This window comes from Chenopodium album, chromosome 13 (genome assembly GCF_948465745.1).
Source record: "Chenopodium album chromosome 13, dcCheAlbu1.1, whole genome shotgun sequence".
NCBI lineage: Eukaryota > Viridiplantae > Streptophyta > Magnoliopsida > Caryophyllales > Amaranthaceae > Chenopodium > Chenopodium album.
In genome coordinates, this window is record NC_137846.1 from 7,907,887 (window position 1) to 7,918,890 (window position 11,004).

The 11,004-nt window shown below is 31.9% G+C and overlaps 1 protein-coding gene across 2 annotated transcripts; it reads right to left on the reverse strand.

The window, feature by feature from the left end:
• Positions 1–3,082: 3,082 nt before the first annotated feature.
• Positions 3,083–5,182, reverse strand: LOC145576178 (uncharacterized). 2 transcript variants are annotated; one of them, XM_081633958.1, is made up of 2 exons: positions 5,028–5,182; positions 3,083–3,705 (listed from the first exon to the last, which is right to left on the reverse strand). In XM_081633958.1, the coding sequence occupies exon 2, from the start codon at positions 3,697–3,699 to the stop codon at positions 3,355–3,357; it is 345 nt and encodes a 114-aa protein (XP_081490084.1). In that variant the 5' UTR covers positions 3,700–3,705; positions 5,028–5,182; the 3' UTR covers positions 3,083–3,354. The 2 variants fall into 2 exon arrangements, with proteins under 2 accessions (XP_081490084.1, XP_081490085.1); XM_081633959.1 differs by having other exon boundaries at positions 3,083–3,720.
• Between the last annotated feature and the right edge of the window lie 5,822 nt (positions 5,183–11,004).

The following is an 11,004-nucleotide window of genomic DNA, read 5'->3' on the forward strand; positions in this document are numbered from 1 at the left end:
AGGGCGGGTCCTTTCTTTTGTAGATTGGATTCGTACCCTCATCCCCGGACCCTGTTTGGTTCAAGACCTTATGGAGTAGTTGATGGTCCTTTTGGATTGTCTTTTGGGTTTACAAGTTCCTAAAACTTGTTGGCGACTCTTTTTGCTCTTTTTCTTTCCCTTTGGAACGCCACCGTACTTTAGTGTATGATCACAGTGGGGTTCAAGTTTGGGATCGTAATGCTTGAAATATTCCCGACACCAACATTCCGACTTGCGCCAAGAATGCTTACGAAATTGATATGGTGGAGAGCTGCATCTAAGTTACCAGCACTGAAGAACTTTCCTTTCACTTTATGTACTGGGAATTATTGGACTCATGCAGAACATGTTTTTATTTCTTATTTTGCACTTGTTTGGTCTGTTTGTTGGAGCTGTTGCCATAGCTCCCCAGAACTGTTTGGTTTGATTAATTAAGGGTTCGTTTGGCATTGCTGTGGTTTTCTGTTTTTTGGTTTTTTGGTTTTCAAACTCATATGATATAAGTCATATAATTAAACAAAAATTAGTCAAACTTATTTAAATCATAATAATTTTGAAAACTGGCAACAGAAAAGTGAAAACACCTTTTTCTTGTTTCTTGTTTTTGGTTTTTTGTTTTCAAAAAAACAGAAAACTGAAAACAGAAAATGATGCCAAACAAGCCTTAAGGAATATGATTTTCCTTTTAAAAAAAAAAAAAGTATAAGTGACATGGGTTGTTTTATTTTATCATTTTCTTAGAGTAAGTGCATAGATTTTATGATCGTTGATTTGGAGCGTTATGGCTATAAAGTTTAAAACTAAGGTAGGTTTGTTTACCTTTCACTAATTTTTGAAGAATAAATAAATGAAAATAAAATTAATAAGGAATATCCAAGTCGAATTTTCAAGATAAATACGTTGTATCACGTTAGAAAATGATATACTCGTATATCATTTTCTTAGAGTGAGTGCATAGATTTTTACGATCAATGATTTTGAACGTTATGGTTAAAAAGTTTAAAACTAAGGCTTTTCTCCCAAAACTAATTTAAGGAGAATAAACGAAAATAAGGGTTAATAAATTCAAGAAAATATGTTCAATGGAATAATAAGTTCTGATAGAAATTTATAAGGATTATTCAACTTATATACACCCGTGTTACACTATATTAGTGTAAATTGAGCAGTATTAGGGTAACTTTTTGCCCTTTTTTGGGTAATTTTAAACATAATACAATTTTTATATAAATAGACAACAAGAAAAATTTAATAAAGGTAATTTAATTACATTCAATCACTAATAATTGATTTTTAGTCATTTAAAATGTGGTTCTTTACTAATAAAGTGTAGATAATTTTTATTTGTATTGGGTTACTTTTATGCATATTGGAGTAACTTTTATTCATTTCAAGGGTAACTTTTACTCATTTTAGGGTAACTTTATAACGGATGTACAACCGATTTTTTTAAAAGTTTGTCTATTCAAGTTGATTTCAGATAAAATATGTTCTACTACGCCATAAAATCTAATAAATCTCGTAGTTAGAGCTACCCTCCCAAATCCAAGAGATTTTGGGATCGGTTTTCATCATTTGCCCATACAAAAAAAAAAAAAAAAAAAAAAAAAAAAAAAAAAAAAAAAGATTTAGGCTAATGGGCCACTATGTTAGGCAATTAAACGTGCTGAGTATATTGGGCCAGACTAGTCTGAAAAGATTTAGGCTTAGTCCCAATGGGATAAATACACCCATTCACTAACCCAAGAAAATTTTTTATCTAGTGTATTTTTTGTCTCTGCAATTAGGGTGTTGACAATGTAGAGCAAGGATATAGTCAAATGTTGTTGGTATGCTTGTTTGCTTTATTTAGAATTGCTTTATTTAGAATAAGTTGACAGATTTGCTAGTGTAGCTTAAATTAACGAGGTAAAATACTAAATTTGAAGGGAAACAAAGACTGCCTTTGAATTTATTTATTTTTTTCCTAAATGGAGTGATAGAGGTTGCCTTTGTATTGTGTACGATCAAGATCTTTAAACAAGAAATCTATAGTTTTAGAGTGGTAAGCTCACTAAAGTGTACTAGCATTGTCCTCTTTGGCAAGAGTAACAAACATCTTGCTAAGGTTTCGCTTGTACATTATTAGTATCACATGTTTAGATCGATCTTTAGGTACGTTGTATGTAGTTCTTCCTTACAGACTGTCTTAATATTCGTCCCATGATGTTTAGATTTCCCTCTCAGTGAAGGTTCATGCACTGCCCTAAGAGCTTCACAGGGGTAATATGAAATGGACTGGTCCACTAATCCATACCAATGTTTAATTTAGTGAGAAGAAGGCAAGAAGCCATGCTTGTCTTTTGTAACAATCCATTGAATTTGGCCTATTTCTAGGAGCTTGTATCAACGAACTTATCTATGTATTGATTATATATGCAACATATAAATGTAGTAATAAGAGTTGGATGTGTCGATCCTACTATGAGGCCGGGTTGAGGAGGTTTAAGTTAATCTTGGTAGTTAATTGTAAATAGTGTGATATCGTGGTGTAATTTTGTGCGATAAATCACTAATTTTGATGACTGATCCATAGTTTGATATTGCTCAAGTAATTTTGGTAATTTGAAGGTTAATTTGTGCAATGGCAATTCAAAACTAAAAGTATGGATCGCGGGGAACAATTGTATAACAGGCTACGAAGTTGAAGTTGCAATTGGTAAGGTAGATCAATCAGGCATTAATGTGAGACTGATGAAAGACTAGAAACCCTGACTCATTCAGCCAACGGCAAGTTCCGACCTGGTAACTGGTTTGGGTTTTCTACTATGGACCATGAGATTCATTGCCCATCCCTCCGGGGACACCGGAAAACTACAAAACCACTATTGGTTTTGAAAAAAGAAAAAAAAAAAAAGGTAGATGATTCTAGACCAGCACGCCGTATATGGACCTGCACAATGATAGCACGAAATGGAAGAATTTTTATTTTATATCCCTACTTCCCCTTGCAAATGGTTGAATTGGCAATAGCGATGTACTCCATATCTTTAAATACCCCTAGTTAGCAAAATCAATGAGCTAGTTCCACAAAGTTTCATACTTTTTCTTATTCAATAAAAAGAAACAGGCTAGAAAGTTTAAACTCGCCAATGAATACACAATACATAAGCCAATGCACAACTGCATTTCAAATTTCACCCACAATATCTGAAAGAGGGAAAGTATGCTCGAATCAGATTCCTACAATTCATTACTGGGGATTAAGATGTTCTTTTCCATCATCACAATTGAAAAACAGCTTTAGACATTATATCAAACCTAATATTATAACTAAAGTTCTTCTGCTTCAATTTATAGTAATTTCACACCGGCTTCTCTCATATTATCAACCACTGCTTTGATCTTACCATGATACTTCTGTTCTCTCTTCAAGAAGATTGAAACAGCAGGAATGTTCTTAACAAGCAAGCGCTCGCCAAGAATCTTCCCAATTTTAGCAGCAGCTGCCACATCTCGTGTGATTCCCATGGTTGGTCTCAAGGCCTTTTCCTGTGAGCTTGCAGAAGCAGCTACTGTGGCTGTTGGAGAGTGGATGACTTGAGCATGAACAAATTTGTTTGTGAAGTGCATTTTTAGCACATATGGCTTCAGAAATTCTGTGATTCTTGGAGCTCTGACTGGTGGTGGGATCACCATCTTGTCCTGCAATAAATTTTGCTACCCATTACCAATATGAGTTTTACATTCAATAAACTTTTTTGGGGTTCAAAAAAGGATATGACATTCAATGAAGATGACAAATTTCTCTCTGAATCAACATTCGAACAGCTAAGAGTCATAGAGAAACAAAATGAAGAACTCGTAACCTCATCAAGCCTCGACTTTCAACATCACAGTGTACTAACTACTAAGTATCACCTAAAAGGCTAAACCTGATGTTGCAATTTCAGATCAAGACACAAAAGAAATTTCATGGCAGACATATACCTAGCTGCATTAGGGACTGGAGCATTGATTGGCTATCCAAACCAAAAAAACATACTTCAGATTGTACCTGATATACATAAATTGCAAAATACACTATTGGTATATGATCCAAATTTTTATCAGTCTTCACATCAACTAACCAAATTTTGAAGATTGATTGTAGCGATTATTGTGGGGGTCATACAGGAAATAACAAAGCATTAAACCCCTCCAAATTACAACAAGATTTCCCATAAATATCATGGATGACCACTCTAAATAAACAATCATAGCTCAAATTCTGATTCTTTCAAGTAAACCATCAATTTACTTTGAGCCTAAATCAACAAGTTTGTATAATAATATTTCAACCATAACCTCAAAAACCTCTCATGTAAAAGTATATTCATGAAATCAGCCCATGTTCAAACAACCAAAACCCTAAGAACCCAGAACAGCAATTGTCCAGCCAAATCAGTTAACAAAAACCATATTGATCAATATGTTCTTTTCTGTTGCATCAAAGAGCAAACTTATACCAGCATACTACCAATACAAGTTACAGTAGCCTAAGGGGTAATACCAAATTACCAATACAATTTTGGTGCAACTCGACTCGACTCAAAACAACATCAAAAATTCAAGTACTTCCTAATGTAATTAAATAAAATTCAAGTACTTCCTAGTAACAAATGAATATACATTAGCAGCTTTGGCACTGCACTTGCCCAAATTAAGCATGTCCAAATCAAATTTGCAATTCATTGCAAAATTTCGTACAATAATTACAGTATGCTAAAATAATCAAGTCGAGCACATCAATTCCCAAACATGAAGAACATCTTGAATTAAAATAATACAGAAACAAATTATTGACGTAATCACATCACAGTAAAGCTAGAAATTGCATTTCTTCATCATCTATATCGGTAAATCCCTTCTCCAAAATTACTGAATTTCTATACGAAATCATAATGAAGTTAACAATCGAACAAAATTGATATGAAACTAATAGCGATTGCAGGTTAAGAAAGTAGGAAGAGAGACAAAGTCAATACCAGAAGATGAAGATGAGCAGCAGAAAGTCGATTGAAACGATTGCGACGGCGAGGGAAACCGGCGGCAGGGCGGAGAAAAGGGTGAGTGGTGAAACTGCGAGAGAGAAACCGAGTGGGTTATAAGGCTGACTGGGCCTATCTTTGTTTTGGGCTTGGAAGATATGTCAAAACAATTCATTGTAACCCATAAATCTTTAGAATTTGTTATATACACCCAACTAACCTAAGGTTAGTTTTTGCTCTTTATCTGAAAACAATTATTAAAATAAAAACAAATACTTATGGGTGTACGGTACACCCAGGTGTATGTAATAATTTCTCCATAATCTTTGTGTAAAGGGCTTGCTCCGAATTGATTTTTTTTTTTTAAGATCGTTATGAAATGATTAAGGTCTCGTTCTACATGTGACCGCTTATAAAATATTAAAGTAACTTCTATAACACTGATCGAGTAACTCTTATAACACTGATGAAGTAACATCTGTAACACTGATCAAGCTACCCCTATAACACTAATGAAATAACCCCAATAGTGACTGGCCCCACTGTGTAACCAATCACATATGAAAATTTGTACTTGTTTAATAGTTTTGTTCATATATAAAAAGGTTTAAATTAGCTATTTTACATTGTTATTCTTGATGAAATTTTCATACTTCCCTATGTTTCTTTTTTTTTTTTTTTTTGGTGGAGACTTCCCTATGTTTCTTTATTGTATGTCTCATTTATAATTTGTAGAGGTAGTAATTTAGTCCATGAATATTCATCAATCATCAACTTAATTCATAACAAGCAAAATTAGCAAACTAATACTTGTTCATTGTGTTAAATAACTTTATAAATTGAAGCTTCGATTTGGCTCTTAAATAAAAGTTGTTATATATACCAAAAGTAAAAATAATAGGAGTTTGGAGGTGAGTTTAAGGGATAAACTTATCTCTAACTTTTTATTTATTTATTTATTTATTTTAATTTTAAGAAAACTTATCTCTAACTTTATATAGTTTTAAGATAAGTTTTGGATTCTCAAACTCTTTATTTGTGAAGCAAAAGCCCACATGAACCGGTTAAAAATGAAGAAAATTGAAATGTTTTGCTTTTGTCAAACTAATTGCATGGTGACACATCACTTACTATTCATGCACACCCGATTAAAATGGCTATTTGATTCACATAATCACAAGCACTTCCTTAACAATGAAGTTAAAAGACCTTACACCGAGCAACCAAGGAGGCCTTTCTTTGGAGTGTCAAAAAATGCAAAATGAATTAAACGCTTTACGCTCATATTGTATTTCTTAAGACCTTCCCAAGATACTACAATAAAACATTAGGCAATTAATTGTCAAACAACACTTGAACCAAATATGAGAAATCAAATCTACCTAGGGACAAGGGACTAACCTTGCCTTGCCTAAAAGAAGCACAAATTTCTTGGACATCAATAATACCACCTCCTCCTACATCATCATAATCTTTGCTTTCACACGCAACATTCCGGCCCCTTCCAACATCAAATTCCATGCATCATTATATTGCTACAAGATATTAATGGCTTTTTATCCATTTACTCGTATATCAAATATTGCATAAAACATTTGTTAAAACTTAAAAAAGTAATAATATTTTCTTCATTTTCTAATAGTTATGACATTGTAGCTTTTGTTTATCTTATTATTTAACTTTCTTTACATTTTTTAACGCACACATTTAAACATATACGAAATACGGAGTATTATAATTTTAAATAGATAAATTTAAACAAAAAAAGTAAATTTAAATAATACTGCAAAGCAACATATCAAGGCGAATCAAATAAATAACATATATGTTATGTGAGCATGTAACTATTAAATGTTATTTTCATTTGAATTAATAAATAATCATGATGGACAACACCAAACATACAAGAGTATGAAGTAGTTTTTCTTCTACTATGTATAGTGCAAATTCACAACTTGAGAAAATAATGAACAATAGGTGAGTGTTAGAAAGAAGTGAATTAAGTAAGAAAATTGAGTAAATAATTGATAAATCTTAGAGTAAAAGTTGAAGAAATGAAATAAGGTAATGCATGAATTTGTCCAATGAACAAAATAATAAATCAAAACTATTTCTTTACCCATGATTCCATGAACTAAGTAATACTTCCACCACCTAGTCCACCTTAATAACTAGATTGTGAAAGCAATCCCATCGTCCTTTTAACTCATTTTTGTGAATTGTGAATTTGTGATGGCTAGTTGGTTACAGTAATTTAGCTTTCTCATTCTCTTCGACTTGTAATATTTATAAAATAGTTTTACCTCATATATAAAATAATACAATACTTTGTAAAACTCTATAATCCTTTCAATATGGAGACAAAAGCAATTTCCACTTACCTATGCATTACATCTGATAGTTTTTACATTCACATAGTTCTATCTCCGTTGTAACTCCTTCGTAAATTATTATACAAACAAGTAAACTTGAATTTTTTATGCATTACATTAGTGTATAAAATTAAACTTGTTACAAATTTGTGTAACCATAATAAAGCCTTTTATTTTGATAGAGTATAAAATATATTGCTGGACCTCAATCATCAGGTTAAACTTTTGGTTGAGTTGGTCCTTTAACATGGTATCAGAGCCAGCGTGACACAAAGGTCACGGGTTCGAATTTATCCACCCCCACTTTCAGGTGAAAAGTGCTGGGTATAAAGAGGGTTCATACTGCATCCACACTTCTAGCCCATACGGGCTCTCATATGAGGGAGCGTGATAGAATATAAAATATATTCCTATACCTCAACCATCAGCTTATGCTTTTGGTTTGAATTGGTCCTTTAACACATTTAGATTTGTTCATCTAAACTTCTAAAGCGTAAACATACGTAGTATTTTCTAATAATAAAAAAAATTCCTAGTAGCAGGGTAGAAGTAGAACCGTTAAAGATGAATAAGAAAAGGGTAGGGTAGGGTATAGGGCAGGCACAATGCACACGTACGAAGCTGACAAAAAATGGAGTCAAATCTAGCGGTGACTTGAGTCACGCGGAGTGCAAGCAAAGCTTAAAAATGTGATAATTTTGGGACATTTGAATTGACACTCACACTCCTTGTCTAACCCAATCTATCTTTGGCATCTAAAGTTGAAGTTTATGAGTGTTTACCACGCTATTTATGTAACACACTCAAAAATCATATCCTCTATAGTAGTCATGCAAACCTAAGCTACATCATTAATTAACCCAACCTTTTTTTTCTTTTTCTGAAAGACATTAACCCAACTTTTAAATTCATACAAACCAATTTTTATATTTTAAATCCATGCAAACCAATTTTTATACTCCTTGGTTACTAAGTACATACCCCGTAAATACGAGTAACAAACAATAACTTTAGTTATATTACTCATTGTGTTCCTAAGTAAAAATCTCATTTAATTCAAAAATATTATGCATATTTTTTATACAAAGTGTATATATTCATTATTAATCAAGTGAAGTCTAACAAAATTTTTATTCTGATTTTTAGGCACATGTGCAAAAGTTAAATGAGATTGTTATATCAAAATTAAATAGAGAACTTTATTTTGGATGCAAAATCAAATAGAGAACTTATAATTACTCCATATTACATATAATTTGTCGTTACTTGCTCATTAATTTTTTTTTTCAATTCACATTTATTTGCTCCTTTTTCTTTTTATGAATTTATTCTATACTTTCTTTTTTTCTCGAGTTAGGTCTCACATTTGCCCACCCTTAGCTTTCTTTTATTTACTCTTTATTTGTATTCACCTACATAAAACTATATGCAAAGTGCAAAGAAAAGCAAATACTCCCTCCGTCTCATAATATACTTCTTGTTTGCGTTTTTCCATGGTATATATAAGAAATAGGAAGAGAAAATGGATGAAATACATTAATAAAAGTGAAAAGTACAATTATAGACAAAAGTTAGAGAGAAAAAGTGAAAAAAGTACAAGGCATGTGCAAAATTCAAGGGTAATTTAAGATGTATAATGAATGAAGTTAAAAAAGTGAGGATATAATGGTATTTACATATTATCCAAAAATAGAAATAGAAACAACATTTTAAATCTTCAAAATAGAAAAACAAAAACTATATAATGAGACGGAGGGAGTATTATTATATATATGCACATATTGCATTAAAAGATTGGCTATTCCAAGACTCCATCCATTTAACACATACACTCCTCTCATCCACTTTTGTATATAAATAGGTCGGGTAGTGAGGAAGTAATAAAACCAAGGAAGATATCACAACAATTCACAAATAGCTTAGCTTTAGTGAGCTATGACTCCTATGAGTGAGTGGCTCGTGCTGGAGAAGCAGGGCACGTGCAAGCTAGCTATATTAGTCATGAGCTTTGCACGTGCTCTCTTACTCCAACATGAGTTTCTCACTTCTCTTCTTCTGCTTGGATGTCGTTCTCAACTTAATTAATCATGAGGTTTGCATTATAATTTTATGGATCTTAGGTATTTTTAATTTGTTTTACTACTCTACAGTAGAAAATATGTATTGTAAATTTAGAGTCACAAAAAGTAAATGATGTATACGAGTTTAATCTCGTGTCATTGTTCACAACTTCATTGATATTTATTGTCGTAGTCCTTTGTTGATAATTGTCCATATAATTAACAACTTTCAATTGTTTTGTACGTATGTAGTATTTAATGGAGTACTTATGTTCTTCCTTTGGTTATTACTTATGTTAATTATTGTACTCGTTCATATGCAAAAAAATAAGCAAATTAATGTTGTTTGTTTACAAAAAATGAGTTAATTTATTTCTCTCATTTCCCTTAACTTGCATAAAACGGTCAAATTTATCAAGTGCATGCAAGTCATGGGTAAAACTCCGTAAAAGAGCAAAACATTTATTTTTTTTTAATTTTAAATTTATTTATTAGTGCAAGTGAGCAAAACCAACTTGCTCCTTCGTACAATTGAGCAAACCGATTTGAACAATTATACTCATGATAGATAAGAAAATGGGTAACCAATTACAATTAACTTTAGTACCATAGGCTTATATATACTACGTATAAATGATGACTCAAGAACTGCATGCATTGTTAAGACTTTATTTGAGAGAAGTAGAGAACTAGAAAATTATGAAAATTCTATGGTATAATGTTGTACTCCCTCCGTCTTTTATTTACATGCCGATTTCTCTTTATCATGTGGGTAATAAATATTAGAAATAGGCATGTAGATAAGGGACGGAGAGAGTAAATCGTGATTTATAATGATCAATTTATAATACTATGATACGCTGGGCAAAATCCGGCCTATACAAGATGAACACAACTCTACTGTGAAATTGGAGCTTATCATTTACTAATGAAATACAAATTAAAATCAAACATTCATATTCTATACAACTTAACTATTGTAGTAGAACGTACAAATGAGAAAGAAAAAAGAGTTCCATGAAACTCTACTCAAAATATTTGTTTTTTAATTTTTATGTGAACACGTACGGAGTGTAAATAAAGTCCTAGGCTCAGCTTGGTAGAAGTACTTTCCTATTCTGTCCAATGGAATTAATTTTGACGTCTTACACCTTTACTCAAACACACAAAATAAAGTCAATTCTTTCAATAATTAGGAAAAAAAAAAAAAAAAAAAAAAAAAAAAAAAAAAAAAAAAAAAAAGATGCATAGTTGCATGCATTAGACTCGAGTTTAGATGGGGGGTAAAAAAAATACCAAAAACAGGAGGAACGGAGGAAAAGGGTTAAAAATTCAGAAAAAACATGAAAATAGAAAATTGGATGGGAATGATGAGAGTGTCAGTGAACTTAGCTTGCAGAACAGATCAACTGCCAGATAACTTCGTCAAGTACGGGGGAAAACCTCAATATTATTTAATTATTACCTTTATTTCCTCTGTTTTTTAATCACAACACTTTTTTTTGTACATGTAGTTCAAAAAAATAATCTAAAAAGATAAAT

Coding starts and splice junctions, on each gene's coding strand:
- LOC145576178 (XM_081633958.1), bottom strand. CDS start 3,699: ATGGTGATCCCACCACCAGTCAGAGCTCCAAGAATCACAGAATTTCTG.